The following is a 21,434-nucleotide window of genomic DNA, read 5'->3' as shown; positions in this document are numbered from 1 at the left end:
AGAGACTCAGTATAGTCAAGACCCATATTGCCAGGTGGGCAACCCACAAATAGGAGGATCATTACAATTACCAAGGTTCTCCCCAAGGAGTGAGTGGTCCAAGTACCGCATTGAGCTAACCATCCTGGGAGTCCTACACTGGAAAGATGAGCCCCCAGAATGTTTGCTTTTAAGGCCAGCAGGGCTTTCAGGAGAGTGAGAAGGCTCTGGGAAATAGAGACTCTTCAAGGGCGCACATGAAATCTCACATGCTCCAGTACCCAAGGCCGAAGCAGTAATTTGAAAGGAGCCTGGGTCAGACCCACCTGCTGATCTTGGAGAGCCTCCCAGAGAGGCAGAAGGCAACGGGAGCTCACCTTGGGGACATAGACACTGGCGGCAGCCGTTCTGAGAGTTCGTTCTGCCACCTGGACACTGGTGCTGGTAAGCGCCATTTTGGAATCTTCCCTCTAAATTATCAGTGCCAGGACCCAGCCCCACCATCAGCAGGCTGGCTGCCTTAAGAGCCCCTGAGCCTACAGCCACCCTGGAATGTAGCCCTGTCTACCAGGGGGCCCAGGACCTGGCCCCACATACCAGGGTGCCAGCACTAGCCCTGGGACCCCCAGGGCCCTGCAGTCACAGACCCTGGGACCCAGCTCCACCCACCAGTGGGCCAGCACTAGCTCTGAGACACCTTGGACCCCTCAGGCAGCTGCCCCAGGATCTAGCCTCTGAGACCAAAAGGGAGTGGCATGATATACTTAAAGTGATGAAAGGGAAAAACCTACAACCAAGAATATTCTACCCAGCAAGGCTTTCATTCAGGTTTGATGGAGAGATCAAAAGTTTTACAAACAAAAGCTAAAAGAGTTTGACACCACCAAACTAGCTTTACAAGAAATATTAAAGGGACTTCTTCTAATTGAAAAAGAAGAGGCCACAATGAGTAACATGAAAATTACAAAAGGAAAAATCTAATTGGTAAAGGCAAATATACAGTAAAGGTAGTAAATCAACCACGTGTAAAGCTAGTAGGAAGGTTAAAAGGCAAAAGTAGTAAAAATCATCTATCCGTGATAAGTAGTTAAGGGATACACAAAACAAAAAAATGTAAAATATGTTGTCAAAAACAGTAAATGCAGGGGGAGGTGAGTAAAAATGCAGGGTTGTAACAATGTGTTTATGGGGGAGTAGGGGAAGAAGTAGGTGACGGAGATTAAGAGGTACAAACTTCCAGGTGCAAAATAAATGGCACAGTTTGAAATGTATAGTGTGGGGAATATAGTCAGTAACTGTGTAACAATATCTTTGGTGACATAGCGTAACTAGACTTATCATTATCATGGTGATCAGTTTGAAATGTATAGAAGTATCAAATCACTATGTTGTATAACAGGAACTAACAGTATTGTAGGCCAATTATACTTCAAAAACAAACAAACTCAGAGAAGACAGATCAGATTTGTGGTTACGAGAGGTGGAGGGTCAGAGGAGGGGGAATTGGATGAAGGCAGTCAAAAGGTATGAAATTCCAGTTATAAGTACTAGGAATGTAATGTATACTATGATAAATATAATTGACACTGCTGTATGTTATATTTGAAAGTTGTTAAGAAAGTAAATCCTGAATTCTTGTCACAAGAAAGAAGAACTTTTTTTCTATTTCTTTATTTTAATATCTGTATGAGATGATGGATGTTCACTAAACTTATTGTTATAATCACTTCATGATGTATGTAAATCAAATCATTATACTCTATACCTTAAACTTACACAGTGCTGTACGTCAATTGTATCTCAATAAAACTGGAAGAAAAATTAATTTTTTTTAAAGAATGAAATGACTATATAAAAGTAAAGTTAAATTATATGAATAAATATACAATTTGTGACTTGGAAAATAGGAAGCATAGACACCAAAATGTTACATTGGTTGTTTAAAGGTTGCGGGATTTATGACAAGATATTTTTCTTTTTTTTTTTTCACTTACCTGCCTTTCCTAGATCTTTTATAAAGAAATGGAAGTTTGCGAGTTTTTTTAAAGGAAAGTAGTTTTTAAAAAAGAGAAAATATGTGTTTAATCTTAACAAATGGTATAGAGGTTAAATTAAATGTCTAAACATAATCCATTTGGTTGGCAAGTAAGAGGTCACAGGTGGTGACCTTTGCCAGTGAAAGTGGGAGTGGGGGGTTGAGAAGGCCAAAGCCAATCCAGAGGGGGTTGATTTTCTGACGAGTGTCTAGTTTTATGTTGTCTTTAAGAAATAAGTTCAGAATTTGCAAACATTGTTTTCTTAGGATTCCCAGAAATGCTTTCATGTTACTATCCTGACCTTAGGTAACACTTTACATTTTACTGAGTGTCTTTCTTATCAGTGCGCCAGAAAAAAATGTATTTAACCGTAGGATTGATAATTCCTTGCCTATTTATATTTAAGGATGGCGAGATGTGGGTAATTGTGTCTCACTTTTCACATATTTCATTCATTGTGTGGAACCGGATTTTGACTTTCAAAAAGATTTTCATAAACAATGCTGCCAATGAGTCTTACAATTTAAAAATTTTCTGCCAATGTCCATTTTTAACTCTTCACAATGGCATTCCAGAATATTATTGAAAATAAGAGCTAGTTAAGGTTTTTTTCTGATCTTATGTTATCATTGCTTTTACAACATAAATCATGAAGAAAATTGTCTCTAGTTATTTGCAGTAATGGGTTATATAAGTATTTGATTATTTTATCTTTTGCTAATATTATAAAAGCAGCATAATGATAACCTATGGATTTTTTTATATTTATTTATTTCATTTATTTTTTTGGCTGCGTTGGGTCTTAGTTGTGGCATGCAGGGTCTTTGTTGAGGCATGCAGGATCTTTTGTTGCAGCATGGGCTTCTCTCTAGTTGTGGCGCATGGGCTCCAGAGCGCATGGGCTCTGTAGTTTGCGGCACGTGGGCTCTCTCATTGAGACACACGAGCTTAATTGCCCTGAGGTATGTGGGATCCCAGTTCTGAGACCAAGGATCGAACCCACGTCCCCTGCATTGGAAGGTGGATTCTTTACCACTGGACCACCAGGGAAGTCCTTAACCTATGGATTTAAAATGCTAAAACGAGATGTTTGTTTTTGTTCATAACCTCACTTATATACATGAAGGCTTTTCTAATGTAGAAGGCTTTTCTGTAGGTTTTTTTTATTTATTAGTCCTTCTAAATGTGACAGATTAGCCATTCTAAATGTGGCAGATTTATAATTCACTTTCTTTTTTTGTCACAGGAATTTAAATTACGGTCTTTTTGAGGGGGAGGGGAATATAGGAAAGCAAACAAAAAATATGTTATAGTAGCTACCTTGAAACTATGTAAACTATATAAATTATTAATGTTATCTCTTCGTGGTTAAGTCCACTGGCTCTTCCTTGCTTTGAAGATAGAGGAAGCAGTTTATCAATTAGAATTTCTTTTTGAGCACTCTCTTTCCTTAGCTTCCATGATGCAACATTTTCTATATATCCTCGTACCTTTCTGGCCATTCCTTCTCCATCTTTGAAAGCTCATCCTTCTCCACTTGGCCTTTAATTTTTAAAGCCTTATATTATTTATTTAATTTTTTTTTGTCTCATTCTATACTCACTTCAAGGATGGTCTCTTTCACACCCACAACTTAAACTACCATCTACATGTTGATGACTCGTAAGTTTATTTTTCTACCCCAGACCTTTTCTCTGAGCTCTACACCTTTATATCCAACTGGATACCTGGTATCTCATTTTCATGTGTCAAAGATGCTCAGCTTTAATGGTTACAGACTGAAGTCATGATCATGCATTTCCTCTACCCCTCAGCCCTCAAACCTGATTCCCTTCCATTGTCCCTAATCTTGGCAAATGGCACGACCATTGATCCAGTTACATGAAATAAAACCTGAGTCATCCTTGACACCTTCTTCTCTTTCATCTGTAACACCAAGTTATACTGATATTTACCCCCATAAACACCTTTTAACTCGATGCACTTATCTCCTACCTCCACCTGTAATACCCCAATCAAAGCTACCATCATCCCACTTAGATTGTTATAATACCCATCTAAGCATTCTTCCCACATCCACTTTTGTTCCTGCCCAAATGCATTCATTGTCCCATAGCCAATAGTGAGCTTTTCAAACTACAGATCTCTCTTAGCCTGGGTTCCCCAGAAAACAGTGTGTGCTACTACTTTATTAGGAAGTTGTTTCAGGTTGGAAACAGATTCTGAGGCAGAGTTTAGTGCAAAGGATGTTTGTTAGGGAGTGGTCTTTGGATCATCACCTGTGGGAAGGAGGGAAAATAAATAGAATTGGGCAAAAGGAGAAGTCAGGCAATATTGTGAGCTCAAGGATAGCCTCAGCCTAACCCACACAAAGTTCTGGAGCTGAAGTTGTCCCACGTTAAGTCAAAATGGCTGGGTATGGACCCACACTTTAATCAGTCATTGAATATTTGCTGCTTCAGGAAGGGCTGTTGACAGCACTGCCAGTCATGGAGGCAACAAGTCCTCCCTTGAAGGGGTGTTTGGATAAGGCATTCTCATGTTGATCCCTTGTGCTGCTCGCCTCCACTTCTTCATAGGTATTCAGGAGCAGTTCCTCCAGAATTCTAGTGTGCCTTTCTTGCTGGGGGAAACTTAGAAGAGGGTAAGTGGGAAAAGCGTTTGCCCCTGCAGATGTAGCTGATCGTAGGATTGCAAATGATGCTAACTTCCCTTCTTATGACCCAGACCCTCATCCTGGAGGGGTCTTAGTCTCTGGTCACTTTGTGTTTCTCATCCCAGGGTTGCTGCACTTGTTCATTTTCCATCAGAATTTGGCAAGGAAGTACCAAGAGGTACCCAAGGACTTAACTGGGTGCCAAACATACTCCTCCTTGTTCCCATTATGTGACATTAGCCCTACCTCCCTGGCATTCAGGTTCAGTTATTTCTGCCAAAATGATCGCTCCTCCAAATGTAAAATAGCTAGTGGGAAGCAACCACACAGCACAAGGAGATCAGCTCGGTGCTTTGTGACCACCTAGAGGGGTGGGATAGGGAGGGTGGGAGGGAGGGAGACACAAGAGGGAGGGGATATGGGGATATATGTATATGTATAGCTGATTCACTTTGTTATACAGCAGAAACTTACACACCATTGTAAAGCAACTATACTCCAATAAAGATGTTAAAAAAAAAAAATGATGGCTCCTCTTGTCTGCCAATTTCTGGGCATTAGGAGTATAATGTGCCTTGGTGACAGCTGTAGTTTATAGATTAATGAGATTCTTGTTTTGTCCCCTGGTAGAAGTGTTTCTCCTTCGGGGACTGGAATCTATAACCTTGCACAACTCCAAGTTACAGCAATGGAAAGTGCAAATTCTCTAAGTGGGTCACTGATTGTGATAGTAAGCAGGGCTTTTTAATTCCTGGATCTGCTACAGAGCCCTTTCTTCTTCTGGGCCCCACTCAGAGCTGGCAGCTTTTTGTGTCACCTGGTATGAGCCTGTACAGTAATCCCAGATATGGAATATGCTTCCTTTATAGCCCAAAGAGGCCTACCAGAATTTTTGCTTCCTTCCTCATGATGGGAGATACAAGATGCAACAAATTGTCCTTTACTTTGAATGAGATGTCCCAGCAGGCCAGAACCTTTATAAGGTTTATCTCCCATCTTCTGGAGTGCATGTCTCACCAAGGTTTCCAACATGGTAGCCACTTCTTGCTCATCCAGCCTGATTAGCATGATGTCATCAATGTAGTAGATCAGCATAATATTCTATATGATGTTCAAATGGTCCAAATTTCTTCCAACTGAATTTGGATGGGAGGGGCTTTAGTTAACATATACCTGAGGCAAAAATTGTAAATGCTTCCCATTGTCCATTTCATGTAAATGCAGACTGTTTCAGATCCTCCTCTCTGACAGAGATAGAAAAGAACTTACTCACCACATCAGTGATTGCATGCAACATACCCACGACCGTGATAATCTGCTGTAGCAAAGACAAAACATCTTTATTATAAAACTGCCATTGTAGCTACCGCGTGATTGAATTTGCTGTAGTCGGCTTTTATCCTCCAGATCTGTCTGGTTTCTACAGACACAAGACTGAAATATTAAATAGAGATATGACAGAGACCATCACTCCTGCATCCTTTAGATCATTAAGAGTAGAACTAATTTTCACTATCACCACCAGTAAATCCATATAAAATAGGAACTAAAATTTCATACCAAATAGTGGGGGAACGGTTTGTTTGATAGATTATGTTTAAAAGAAGAAATATAAAATTTTAACAGATATTTAGGTTATAATTTTTACCATGTGCTGATATTTTTAGAACCAAAGTATGAATCTCACTTTTGTCTGGGGAAGGGAAAGGTATTTAAAATAATTTTCCTAACGAAATTGCATCATGGCTTACTTTATGTTTGGCTTTTACAGCACTGTCCCAAAGATGATCATTTTGCAAAAATATTTAAAGCCTTCATTATTTTTCTTAAGGGACTCCCTTTAATCCTCTGACATCAAATCATTTTCTTTTCAAACACTTAGCATAAAATCATCCGAACTGGTGATCTTTTTTCACTTGATCTAATTTTGTTAGATTTTCCTTTGACAGTATGATTTGATAAAAGCAGTTCTTTGACATTGCTATAGTAGACTTTATGAAATCCTACATGTTTACAATGGTGTGTTTGATGTGGTAAATAGAGATAGAGGCCAATGTTAATTAAGAATGTGTGTTTCAGCAGTGAGTGATGATGATGATGATGATGATGATATGGTGGTGATGTGTTCTTTTTGCCTTGATTCTCTGGATCAAAATTTTGTTTGGGAGATTCATTCATGATTTTGGATATAATTATAATTCATTTATTTTCACTTTCATGTAGTATTGTTTTATGAGGATACCACATTTTATTCATTGTACCAAATATCTTTTTTCATTTGTCCTATTTGACACTCACTGGACTCTTGGCATATGAAGACAAAATTCTTTTTATTGTTTCTTTTACTTTCTTCTACCTACTTTGTCCTCTCTTTCCAGCACTCCTATTAGGCGTATTTTAGAAGCTTTGACATGATCCTCTGTATTTCTTAATTTTTTAAGAAATTATGAAGATAGAGATGAAATAAAAGGATACCATGAGGGAAAAAAATTAACTTCAGCCCTTCCTTTGCATTTTAATTTTAGCAGCCACATTTTAAGTTTTCAATTGCTTTTTCACAGATGTAGTATAGTTTCAGCCTCTTTTGAGGAAATTATTTATAATTAGTGGAAAATTTCTTCTTTTGCCTGAATTATATGTTTCCACAGATGCCATCTTTAGTTTCACTTGCATTTGAGAGGCAACAGGGCATAGAGCTTTAAAGCACAAACATTGGAGTGAGACTACCTGGGTTTGAGTTCTGGCTCTGTCATTTGTGCCCATGTAATCTCAGGCAATTATTTAACCTCTGAGAAACTCAGTTCCTTCATCAACAAAATGGATATAATTATAGTATCTACCTCCTAGAGATGCTGTAGAAATTAAATGAAATTATTTCTGTAAATTCATACTGAAAATATGTTTGATACTTAGTAAGCACTCAATAAATGTTAGCTATTATTACTATATGCCAGGTGCAGTGTACTAGTTTCCAGACATAAAATTGAAGCGGACTTGCGCCATTCACTCAAAAACTTAAAGCAAAGCTTGATATTATTTGTCAAGTCTAGCATTCATCTTCTGTCTCAATGGGAGTAATGGTACATATTAAATAACCATAGTGTTCAAAATTGTGATATATCCTCGATGGTTATAGTCGTAGATTTAGCATTAAAATGTAACCTGAGGCCGAAACAACAGTGAGTCCTACTGCTTATTTTGTACTTAGCACCATACTTAGAAAGGGTGGGAAAACACGAGGGCATGCATATGGAGGTGCCAAGGAGGAAGAATGTAAATGATAAAGCAAGGCATGGGGCTTCCCTGGTGGTGCAGTGGTTGAGAATCCGCCTGCCAGTGCAGAGGACACGGGTTCGAGCCCTGGTCTGGGAAGATCCCACATGCCGTGGAGCAACTAGGCCCGTGAGCCACAACTACTGAGCCTGTGTGTCTGGAGCCTATGCTCCTCAACAAGAGAGGCCGCAATAGTGAGAAGCCCGCGCACCACGATGAAGAGTGGCCCCCGCTTGCCGCAACTAGAGAAAGCCCTCGCGCAGAAACGAAGACCCAACACAGCCAAAAATAAATAAATAAATAAATAAATTTAAAAAAAAAAAAAAAAAAAAAAAGCAAGGCATGGGTGCTATTCTAGGGGTATTAGATGTGGTAGGAGGTAATTATGATGTGGAATAGAAGATGATAAAGCAGACTGACTAGACCTGCGGCTTATAGCAGGAGGGCCATATGGTCGGGTAAGTGTGGAGATGGGTCCACACCACGGAGGGTTTACAAGTTTGGCAGAAGAGTTTGGTCATTATCCTGTAATAGTCAGAACATAGCTGACATTTTTGAGCAGGAGACTAACATGATATACAGAGGTATTTGGGGCTTTGGTAGTTTTAATTTTTGTCCCTATGTAGAAGATACAAATGTTCTCAGTGTTTTGGACAATTCAAAAAAAATTTTTTCTGACCTATATCAAGTCTAAACTCAAGAAAAGTCAGTTTTGTAAGACATTCTGCCTTTCAGTCTTATTTTTTTCTTTAATGTTTACCTATATCGTTTTTGAGAGGTTCCAAAGTTTTACAAAAATGGGAATGCTGGTCATGACAGTCCAAAGGTATGCAAATCAAAATATGAAGTAATTGAGGGTAATGAGAAATTAAGATTGCAGGGCTCACTCTTCAGTTGTAGGAGGAAAATTAAAGGTAAACTACATAGCAAAGTTCAGAATAAAACATGTATAGGCATTCAAGTCCTTGCAGGCTTATAAATTGCCTGGTATGTCTGTAACTACTTTGCTATTACGTGGCCAAAACACAGGGGACTTCAGGATGTGTATTTATGAACTGATTCCCCAACAGATAACTGCACTATTCCGGAATGCTATTGCTATGTCAATAGTTGTACTTATTGTTTCAAAATTTTTTCCATTTTTCAATCTAATTAACTTAGAATATCTCTAACGTGATTTGCAAAGAATTTTATATTTATATTTTGCAATCAGCATTTGACTGGCGCTCAGGTTTGAGACATGCACTACAATGTGTAAACATTTTGTAAGATAATAAATAGCCCCTAAATGTTTTATGATTGCCTGTTCCCTGCTAATTGGTCATGGATTGAAATTCCCCATTGTTTAATTTTTTTTTAATTTGTGGGAAATTTTTATAAATGAGTGTGTGGGACTTCATATCACAGCTGTTGTCATTTAAAGTTTGGACAGCATCATTACAAATGAAGCCCTGCTGTGAAATCAAAGTCAAAAGGCATCTTGGCATCCCAGCCATTTCCTTAGGAGAAGATTACAGCTCAAGTCTGTTGAACTTTATTGCCTTGGGCCTCATGACAGTCTTCAGAAACATGCAAGGCATTTCTGTTAAAGAAACTCAGATGTGCTAGGACACAGGGGATGACATTCTTGTGCATAGCAGTGTCCTAAGCAAGAGGGTGAGGAATAAGTCAGGAAGAAAAAGATGATTCACACTTTTTGCTGTATTCTGGGATTATTTTATACAATCCATGGAGATGACAGAGAATAGGAAAAAGGTGTGGTGTTTTCCTACATGGCCTATATACTTTTTCCAGTTTTACTGAGGTATAATTGGCAAATAAAGCTGTAATATATTTAAAGTGTACAACGTGATGACTTAATATACCATACATTGTGAAAGGATTCCCACAATCAAATTAGCACATCCATCACTTCACAGATTTCCCTTTTGGGGGAGGGGTGAGAATACTTAAGTTCCACTTTCTTAGCAAATTTTAATTATATGATACAGTATTATCAACTATAGTCACTATGTTATATATTAGATTCTCAGACCTTATTCATCTTATATGTACTCTTTTACCAACATCTTCCCATTTCTTCTTACAATAGTTGTCTTTTAACCAGAGTATTTGGTCTATTTCTGCTATTATATTTCTATTTATTCCTACTATCTTATTTTGTTCTTTTTTGATTGTTTCCTTTTTCTGAGTTTCTTTTCCTCTTTCTTGCTTTCCTTTGGGTTATTTTTCTTTCAGTCCATTTTTTCCCCCCACTAGTTTAGAAGTTGTAACCCATTCTGTTCCTTTGGCAGTAATACAGAGAAATTTAAATGTTTACTTAATTTATCAAAATTCAGCTCCAGTCCACCACCTTACAATGTCTGTGCTACCGTGGTTGTATATTTTAGTTGTACCTTATTTTTCTTTAATACTGAAAGACACTATTTTTGTGTTTTATATAGTCAGTGTATGCTTAATTTACTCACATATTCATTACTTCCCTTGCTGAATTATCGTTTTATATCTCAGACTTTCCATCTGGTGTTTCAGGTGGCCCTAGGGGGTCCCTACCATAAGGTAGTTCTCCTAATGGACTTCCCACCTTTAGCGAGTGCTGGGTTTTGTCTCCTATCTTTTGAGTCCTTTGAGTTGTTCAAAACTAATACTCAAATTTACTTTGCTCACCAACTGTTCTTGAGGTAAAATTGCACTTTAGTGCTGTATCTCTCCAGGTTCCCACTTAACTTATATTTTGGCCTGAGTGTTCCTTACTTTCTTGCCAGTTCATTGCCTTGCATTAAAGATTTTTAAATATATTATCTAGCATTTTTAGTTCTTTACAGTAAAAATGCCTGTCAGTATATGACCATAAGTCAAGAAATAAAAGCTCATAACTAAGTTTTTAAATGATCTTTTGGTTGGAGTGCTCTCAGAAGATTTTTTATGATATTAAATCATTTTTTCAAAATATATTTTTCTGTACTTCCCTGGTGGCACAGTGGTTAAGAATCCGCCTGCCAATGAAGGGATCACGGGTTCGATCCCTGGTCCGGGAAGATCCCACATGCTGCAGAGCAACTAAGCCCATGTGCCACAACTACTGAGCCCGCGTGCCACAGCTACTGAAGCCCACACACCTAGAGCCTGTGCTCCGCAACAAGAGAAGCCACCGCAGTGAGAAGCCCGCGCACCGCAACTAAGAGTAGCCCCCGCTCGCCTCAACTAGAGAAAGCCTGCACACAGCAACAAAGACCCAACACAGCCATAAATAAATAAATAAATAATTTTTAAAAAATAATAATAATAAAATAGCAATTGCCCTCAATTTAAATATATATATATTTTTCAATTGCTTTATAAAAAAAATGTTCTCAGTCAAATTAGGTTGGAAATGCTGCCACCAAATTCCTTTCATCTAGTCACAGTATAAAGCCCTGAGAAGTCCTACAGTTTTTTAAAACAAAAACATTGCACTTAATTTTGTTTACCCAGCATTTCCCCAATTTCCCCCCAAGTAACAGCTATCAGTACTCCATAAAACTAGTGTTTGCACAACAGTCTGAGGACACTCTCCCCGCTTTTCCCATAGAAGCCTCTTAGGTAGGCCTGAGTCTCCATTGTAGAACCAAGCTTCTCTCTCCTAATAAGTTATATTTGCTGAAATATTCAGGGATCCTGCTGGTTAATATAAGTTCTGTTTATTTGCTTTTTATGGAAATGAGATGTTTCCCCCTTAGAAACGGGGACCACATTGATTAGCAGCCATATCACAGAGACCTTGTTCTACCAGTGACCTTTCTTTTTCAACTCTCTCTCCCTTGGATTTTCCTCCTTGGTGTACTTGGGTCCCTTCTAATTCTTATAGAATCAAAGGATTACATAGAATCTTAGTATTCATCTGGTTCAGCCCTACCAAGATTCATTCAGCTACCCATTTGGATGTCATAACTCCTCAAACAGCTTCCTTCCCTTTACAACTTTGAGCATTTACACTCAGGGCCTTTTTTACTCTACTCACTTATACCCTCATCATGTCACCAGTGACCTCTTTGATTCACAAGTTTCTTGGCTTTTTCTCAGTCTTCATTTTACTGAATTTCTCTGAAGATTTCAACACTATTGGTCGTTTCTTCTTCTCTTGACAACTATAGTACTGCTTTCTCCTACTTCTCTTTCCCATCTTGATTTTCCTTTATTCCTTCTCTATAAATATCTTTCCCAGGTTTCTGTCCTTAGCTTCTTCTCCTCATTTCTCTCTCTTCTTGAATTTATTCCTTTATTCATTCACTTATTCATTTATCCAATAAATGTTTGTGTGGTGAATTAATTAGAACTATTATTTTTAGAACAGTATAGGAAGTTTGAGCCTATCTTTTAGTTATTTAAATTGGGTCAGAGAATGTCACGTATATGAGAATGATTCTTTATTACAGAGATTTGTCTTGTAACCCAGTATTGTTTCAGTGTTTTCCGGAGTTGGACATTCAGTGTATTCTACAGCTGTGTTCTTCATAGTTAAAAATGCATGAAATTCTATTAAGAACTCTTTTAGCAGATCATAATACCAAATGTACTCATGCTAAGCAAGACTAGCATTAGAAGAGATGCCCACCTTTGGGCCATGACTTCTGAAAGAAAGTTTCCTCCTTTTTTTCCTCAGGGCAGTACTACACCCTCAGCCCTGCCAAGCCATAGTAGTATTTTGAAATAGACCAAGGTTGTCTATGGTGTATTTTCTCTTTGCTTCTGACTCTTTCTCCTTTTTCTAGGGGCCTTGTCCCTGGCACCAGTGCCCTTTTGCAGCTTTAAGCCTCCAACTGCTCTGCTGTTGAGGCCTGTTCTCCCTCCCTCACATTCCAAAATCAGTGCTGGCAGCTCAAAAAACTCATATCCACCACCTCAAGAATATGAGGAAAGCAATCAAGTACAAAAGGCGGTGTTTAGAGGAAAAAGCACCAGGCTGATAGGTAGATAAATCTAAATTCCAGTACTGGCTGACATCTAGGCCTCTTTTTCTCATCTGAAAAGTAGAGGAATTGCATTGGAATAATTGATACTAAGGTCTCAGCTCTGTGAGTTTAAAATCAATTCATACAAACATATGAACAGCTGATAGCTGGTGAATTTGCACTTTGATGGCAATAGTTATATTGTCTAAGGTTGGGGCTGAAATTACTGTACCTGATCTCTCTAAGGGTATTACCCTTGAGCATTGTTCCAGGCCATGGCCCCCCTATGGCTGTTCAAGTCACTGTTGTTTTAGGTATATATCCAGAAGTAGAATTACTGGATTATAGGGTAATTCTACTTTTTAATTTTTGAGGAATTGCCATACTGTTTTCCTAGCAGCTGCACCATTTTACATTCCCACTGAGGTTTTCTGACTGTCCCATTCCCCAACAACATTTCACCCAAGGGGTTTTGGCATCAGTGGTATTTCTTGCCTGATCAATAACAGAATTTTACATATAAACCCTTCATGTGTAAGACTAAGAAAAAATACATTATTTCAATTATAACATACATCCCAGTCTCAGAGAAGTTAAAATGTGGGGAGAAAATGTGTATCTCAGATTCAATGAAATATAGTAGTTAAATATACTAAAACCCCCTCCAAAAATTTTTGGACAAATTGCACAGCTGTAAACACAATTTTTGTAAAACAGGAAAGTAAAAGTAGCTACTCACCAATAGTGTATGAAAACATCTTTCTCAAATGTATTTTTATATCATTTCTAAAAGAATGGGTTTCAGGGGACTTCCCTGGTGGTCCCGTGGTTAAGACTCCGTGCTTCCACTGCAGGGGGCATGGGTTCCATCACTGGCCGGGGAATTAAGATCCCACATGCCACGTGGCACGAGCAAAAAAAAAGAATTTTTTTTAATTTAAAAAAATAAATTTTTTTAAAAAGGAATGTGCTTCGGGACAGTATTTTTTCATACTTTTTTTTCACACTTATCTAGGTAAGCCTTAATGACGATTTGAAATAAAAGTAAAAACCCCTTAGGACAGTAAATAATGTATCATAGATTTTTGTTTCCATATATTTGTGATTTCTGGTAAATGTCCTAATAATGCTCATTTCTCTTTATTTTGTTTAAGGATTGTTCAAGTTCAGAAGAATATAACATTGCTGCAGCATTACTCCCTTTGACCAGTGCTTTCTATAGGGTAAGTTTCATTGGTCTATATATGTCATTATGATTTATATAGATGTATTCAGTTTGATTTATCATGGAACTGCATCAATCCTGTCCCCTTAGTGTATCTAAGACATATCTGTGGTTATATTTGTTATAAGGTTTATTGCATGCTATGTGTAAAATATGTAATATATAATGTTAAATCATCTCCTAAGATATAACCCCACCATTCCATCCCTACTTTATTGTTCTTTAGAGCACTTAATAACACCTGAAATTATGTTGTGTGTTGGTTAGTTTACGTTTGACTGTTTTCCCCCACCAAAGAAAATAAATTTCATGAGGCTGGGATATTGTCTGTCTTATTCATTGCTGTATCCCAGTGTCAATCAATAAATGTTTGTTGAATGAATGAATGAACAAATGAACAAGCTAGATAAATAAATGGAGGCAGAAATTAGAGTTTAACTTCACTGGCAATTTCTATGAACCTTCTGAAAATTTTCCAGAATGTTCAGTGCTTTTCTTAATTCTGTCATTTATTGTAGTTGTCCTATCCATGGCTTTTCATAGAGAGATTAATTCTTAGGGCAAATAAATCCAGCAAACTCTTATTCCCTCTTTTCCTGTGAAGGACTTGTAAGGAGTTAAATAGCCACACTCTGAACAGCACATTGAATACGTCCTTCTGAAATGTACAGTAGGAAGCAATAAACCTGTGACAGCCAGGCTGACTCACTGTGCAGCTGTGTGCAGGTAGCTTCAGGAAGCCCAGGACTTATGGAAGGACTTCTGGCTAAAGCTACTCCATGTTTCATGGGCTCTAAGTCAGGAGAGATTATCAAATATTCCTAGATCTGTTTTAGTAGAGAACTAGGCACCAGATAAAGTGCCTTAGCTGAGTGATGAAATGATCCATGCCCTTAGATGCTGGCAGTATTCTCTTACTCTTTTTGTTCTGCCCATCCTTTTTGTTTCATCCACCATTTCTAACTGATGAGGTCTAGCCCTCTTCCTGCACTTAGTAGGTACCCAATAAATATTTCTTGATAAACTCAGTTTTTTAAAAACTTTACTTCAAATGATTTGTCCACAGTCTCTGAGTTAAAGGTCTTAACCCAAAGGTTCTCCATAATCAGGAACTCTTTCTCTGCTGCTAACTCACTTCCTCTTTCTTCCTCCTTACCTTCCCATCCTCTTCTAAAACAGAAAATGGAATTTATGAGACTCACACTTCTGAGACCTGGCAGGTCATACTGAGCATGCTCAGGAAACAAGGACAAATCTCAAAAATGTTAAACAAATGAATTTGGGTTTAGAAACTCATGACAACCAGCTGGAGGTTGGGCATCATCTTTTGGTTTTCCCTCCTCAGCTTAAACTTATCTCCAGGCCCACTCTAGTTTTTCTTAAATGCATACATACTAGTCTTCTCGGAACTCTCCCTAGTAGTTCTTCATCTTATTCCCCTCCTGGCATGGAGAATAATGTTACAAAAATAGGTCAGGCTCTCCTGTATCTTAAGCCACCAAGGAAATTTGTCTCCGTATCTCAGAGGAACCAAAAAACTTGGTTCTAACTAGCCTTCATATGGGCCCTCACATGGGCATTTGTTAAAGAAAATGGCATTTAAAAATTTTCCCACTTTAACATCTATTTTTTAAACTTAGATATTATATAGAAATAAATTAGAAGAAACATAGGGGAAATAAGAATTGACAGTAGAAACTCAATTGCTCAAGAAATCCAAATTACTTAAGATTTTTTTTTTAAGCTGGATCATTTATCTGTTTTATAGTGTATATTAGTGAGGGTTTGATCATCATAGCAGAAGCACCATGAGTGATGGGAAGTAAGGAATCTATTATAGGGACCAGCTTTTACATTGTTATAGAAGCTGGGGAAGAAGTTTATGGAAAGCTTTGAATTAGGGTCTGCCTGTGGCCCTGAAGTCACTATAGATCATCAGGGCAGCAGTCAGGAAGAAAAGCTGGGCATGATACAGGGAAGAACAAGGACAAACTAGAATCTATGTATGTCTTTTAAAGTCCTTCAACCTCAAGAAAGCAGGTGACCTGAAAAAGAAGCAGCATTATTGGCCATGGAGCTACACATGTGCCTGGCTCTGACTAGGAGCAGCTAAAGGAAGAGATCCAGAAGGAACTGGAGGAAATGTGAGCACAGTTCTTTCCACACATCAAGATGGTCCAGCAGATCTGCAACAAAGTGTATGAGATACAGCAGCACCTGGCATCCTATACTGACCTTCAGAGTGTAATGGCTGCTGCTTCATTTTTGCCTTCCAAGTCTTAGACAAATTTCTCTGTAGTCAACCCTAACCTAGAATCATGGAGGAAAGAGAATTCTGGGAAATATAGTTCTAGCTTAGCTTAGTTTACACAGTACAAAACCATCACACCGTGTTTTTTTGTTTTGTGGAAGTTTTTAAGGCAATTAGTTAACAAGTTGGGCTACATGCCATGCTCTTCTCTGTGTTATCAAACTTAATAATACAAACTTATGTTTTATGATGGGTTTATAGATTTAATTTTTTGTTGTTGACTTGGCTTGATTTTACTTGATTTCTTTTGGTTTAATTTGATTTGGGCATGAAAGGTCCAATTAGGCACCAGAAACCATACCAGTAACATGAACAGGAAAATTTTAATATAAGGAGTTATTAAGTAGTAATAGGGGATTAACTACTAAGAAATAAAGAGAATTTTAAACTTGGAGGGTGCCACTCCCCAACAAGACCGAGATTCAGACCTTGTTGGAGAGGTGTTTCTGTGGCCACTGGATGGCACTGAGGTGAACTTCACTGAAGGGCCACAGACCAGGGCTGGCAAGCAGGAAACTGCCTACTGGAGTTCTGGCAAGACTTGCTAGGAATCCACTCACTAGGGTACCACTGAAACTCGCACAGTGATGAGCACAATTGGCTGTCCCACACACGACTAGCAGGTACCTGTCACAGGAGCAAGAAGAAAAAAGCACACCAGAACCAGGAAAAGAAACCACTTCATATTGCTCTGTCCCTACTGACAAAGCTTAATATTGTGCCAACTGGCAAAGGAGAAATTTTTACAGGTCCAGCTCCAGTACCACAAAGCAAGGCAAAGAAAGGTAGATTTGGAGGAAAGAGGCACTGCATTGATAACCAACAGCGAGGGTTAGGGAGTGGATCATATTGATTCTTAGATACTTTCTGAACTTCTATCTTATGGGAACGTAAAAGGTTACTATGCCAGGCAGCATCTTGGGCAGCAAGATGAACAAAACATTGATGTGGCCACTAGGAACTTACATTAGTCTTTATAATACAATAAATAATAAATAAATAACCAAACTGGTCTACAGTTTCATCAGTCAGATAGACATTTTCTTAAAGTAGTACATATGCATGGTTAGAAAATTCAGATAGTACAGAAAGATACAAAATGCAACATAAACGCTCCCTTTCCCACCTCTGCTCCATTTCTTCTGACAGTTGATTTCTTCCTGGGAAAAAAAGTTGTGTATTATTGCTAGGATATGCAGATAAAATTAGCTTTTTTTAAACTAAAATGATCAAACCATTCACACTGTTTTCTCACCTTGCTTTTTTCACTTAGTAGTACATCTTGGAGATCCTCCTATATACCTAATTAGTATAGAGCACATATACCTAATTATTTTTAATGACTATATATATAGATATATATAGATATAGATATAGATATAGATACACACACACACACACACACACACACACACACATATGTATTTTTTTTAATAGTGGAAGCCAAAGCCTGCCCTGGGTAAGGAGGTAGGCGAGATGATGGATCAGGTGCCTCTTTCTTTCTTTTCCTTTCCTTTTTCCTTTCCTTTTTCCTTTCCTTTTTCCTTTCCTCTTTCCTTTCTTCTTTCCTTCTTTCCTTCCTTCCTCCCCCCCTCCCTCTCTTGCTTCTTTCTTTCTTTCTTTCTTTCTAAGTAAACCAGCTATTTTTTTAAATTGAAGTATAGTTGATTCACAATATTCTGTTAGTTTCAAGTGTACAGCAAGGTGACGCACTTATTTTTTCTTCAGATTATACTCCGTTATAGGTTATTACAAGATATTGGATATAATTCCCTGTGCTATACAGTAAATCTTTGTTGCTTATCTATTTTATATATAGTAATTTGTATCTGTTAATCCATACACCTAATTTGTCCCTTCCTCCCTCCCCTTTGGTAACCAGAAGTTTGTTTTCTATGTCTATGTCTATGAGTCTGTTTCTGTTTTGTATGTAGATTCATTTGTATTATTTTTAGGTTCCACATATATGTGATATCATATAGTCAGAGGGTCTTTCTCTGTCTGACTTACTTCACTAAGTATAATATTCTCTAGGTCCATCCATGTTACTGCAAATGGTAATATTTCATTCTTTTTTATGGCTGAGTAATATTCCACGGGGTGTGTGTGTGTGTGTGTGTGTGTGTGTGTGTGTGTGTGTTTGCGTGTGTGTGCGTGTATATATATATATATATATATATACACACACGCACACACACATATATATGTATACCACATCTTCTTAAGCCAGTCATCTGTTGATGGATACTTGGGTTGTTTCCATGTCTTGGCTCTTGTAAATAGTGCTGCTGTGAACATTGGGTGCATGTATCTTTTTGAAGTATAGTTTTTGTTTTTTCTGGATATGTACCCAGGAGTGGGATTACTGGATCATATGGTAGCTCTAGTTATAGTTTTTTAAGGAGCCTCCATACTGTTTTCCATAGTGGCTGCACCAATTTACATTGCTACCAACAGAGTACGAGGGTTCCTTTTTCTCCACACCCTTTCCAGCATTTATTATTTGTAGACTTTTGATGATAGTTTTTCCAACCAGTGTGAGGTGATACCTCACTGTGGTTTTTATTTGCGTTTCTCTAGTAATTAGCAATGTTGAGCATCTTTTCATGTGCCTCTTAGCCATCTGTATGTCTTCTTTGGGAAAATGTCTATTTAGGGCTTCTGCCCATTTTTTGATTGGGTTTGTTTTTTCAATATTGAGTTTAATTAGCTGTTTGTATATTTTGGCTTATTAACCCCTTGTTGGTCGCATCATTTGCAAATATTTTCTCCCATTCCATAGGTTGTCTTTTCATTTTGTTGATGGTTTCCTTTGCTGTGCAAAAGCTTTTAAGTTTGATTAGGTTCATTTGCTTATTTTTGCTTTTATTTCTTTTGCCTTGTATATTTTGAGACTGATCTAAGAAAATACTGCTATGATTTGTGTCAGAGAATGTTTTGCCTACGTTCTCTTCTAGAGTTTTAGGGTGTCATGTCTTAAATTTAAGTCTTTAATCCATTTTGAGTTTATTTTTCTATGTGGTGTGAGGGAGTGTTCTAATTTCATTGATTTACATGTAGCTGTCCAGCTTTCCCAACACCATTTATTGAAGAGACTGTCTTTTATCTGTTGTATATTCTTGCCTCTTTTATCATAGATTAATTGACTGTAGGTGTGCAGGTTTATTTCTGGGCTCTCTATACTGTTCCATTGATCTATATGTCTGTTTTTGTGCCAGTACCATGCTGTTTTGATTATTGTAGCTTTGGAGTATAGCCTGAAGTCTGGAAGGGTTATTCCTCCAGCTTTGTTCTTTTTCCTCAGGATTTCTTTGGTAATTCTGGGCCTTTTTTGATTCCATATAAATTTTAGGATTCTTTGTTCTAGTTCTGTGAAAAATGTCCTAGTTATTTTGATAGGGATTGTGTTAAATCTGTAGATTGCTTTGGGTAGTATGGCCATTTTAACAATATTAATTTTTCCAATCTAAGAAGATTGGATATCTTTCCATTTCTTTGAATCATCTTCAGTTTCCTTTATCAATGGTTTATAGTTTTCAGCATGTGTTTTCTTTTTAATAAAAAGATAATTATGTATATACTTACCATTCTCATAAAAGCGAAGTATTTTATTGGCCTAGATGAAACAAATGTTTATCTTTTAGAGCTTTAGTTAGAGTAAAAGATGTTCCACATGCAACATTATCTATATTAGAGCTTTGGGAATTTGTTACACCACAGCCACCGTAAGTTTAGGGTTTTTTTTTTTCTCTACAGTTCCTTTTTTCTACTTCTACAAAGTTGTATGTATTTCATGTGTCTTTAACTTATGAAGCCTTTCTTTTCCTTTTTCTTTTTCTTTTTCTTTTTCTTTATTTTTTTGTTTGGAGATCAATTTAATACAGATAAATTGTCTATAAAGGTGGGCAGATCATAGTAAGAAGTCAAAACATTTTAAGAAATTTTTCACCTTCTGCTTTTCTTTTTTTTTTTTTCTTATTAGTCATCCATTTTATACACATCAGTGTATACATGTCAATCCCAATCTCCCAATTCATCACACCACCACCCCCACCGCTACTGCTTTCCCGCCTTGGTGTCCATACGTTTTTTTTGCTACTTCTGTGTCTCAATTTCTGCTCTGCAAACTGGTTCATCTGTACCATTTTCAATGTTCCACATATATGTGTTAATATACGATATTTGTTTTTCTCTTTCTGACTTACTTCACTCTGTATGACAGTCTCTAGCTGCATCCACGTCTCTACAAATGACCCAATTTTGTTCCTTTTTATGGCTGAGTAATAGTCCATTGTATATATGTACCACATCTTCTTTATCCATTCATCTGTCGATGGGCATTTAAGTTGCTTCCATGACCTGGCTATTGTAAATAGTGCTGCAGTGAACATTGGGGTGCATGTGTCTTTTTGAATTATGGTCTTCTCTGGGTATATGCCCAGTAGTAGGATTGCTGGGTCATATGGTAATTCTATTTTTAGTTTTTTAAGGAACCTCCATACTGTTCTCCATAGTGGCTGTATCAATTTACGTTCCCACCAACAGTGCAAGAGGGTTCCCTTTTCTCCACATCCTCTCCAGAATTTGTTGTTTGTAGATTTTCTGATGATGCCCATTCTAACCGGTGTGAGATAATACCTCATTGTAGTTTTGATTTGCATTTCTCTAACAATTAGTGATGTTGAGCACCTTATCATGTGCCTCTTGGCCATCTGTATGTCTTCTTTGGAGAAATGTCTATTTAGGTCTTCCGCCCATTTTTGGATTGGGTTGTTTGTTTTTTTGATATTGAGCTGCATGAGCTGCTTGTATATTTCAGAGATTAATCCTTTGTCAGTTGCTTCATTTGCAAATATTTTCTCCCATTCTGAGGGTTGTCTTTTCGTCTTGTTTATGGTTTCCTTTGCTGGGCAAAAGCTTTTAAGTTTCATTAGGTCCCATTTGTTTATTTTTGTTTTTATTTCCATTACTCTAGGGGATGGATCAAAAAATATCTTGCTGTGATTTATGTCAAAGAGTGTTC

General features: G+C 37.6%; 1 protein-coding gene across 6 annotated transcripts in view; it reads left to right on the top strand.

Annotated features, from left to right (window-relative positions):
- The window catches only part of SBF2 (SET binding factor 2), a 461,885-nt gene that overhangs the window by 319,420 nt on the left and 121,031 nt on the right, over window positions 1–21,434 (top strand). For all 6 annotated transcript variants that reach the window (XM_061201443.1, XM_061201441.1, XM_061201446.1 and 3 more), the window contains exon 17: window positions 14,030–14,098. In XM_061201443.1, coding sequence (XP_061057426.1) covers window positions 14,030–14,098 — 69 coding nt within the window. The remainder of the gene's footprint in view (window positions 1–14,029; window positions 14,099–21,434) is intronic.

Source organism: Eubalaena glacialis, chromosome 10 (genome assembly GCF_028564815.1).
Source record: "Eubalaena glacialis isolate mEubGla1 chromosome 10, mEubGla1.1.hap2.+ XY, whole genome shotgun sequence".
Taxonomy (NCBI): domain Eukaryota; kingdom Metazoa; phylum Chordata; class Mammalia; order Artiodactyla; family Balaenidae; genus Eubalaena; species Eubalaena glacialis.
Note: the sequence above shows the minus strand (reverse complement) of the source record. Positions and strands in the feature narration are given on the sequence as shown.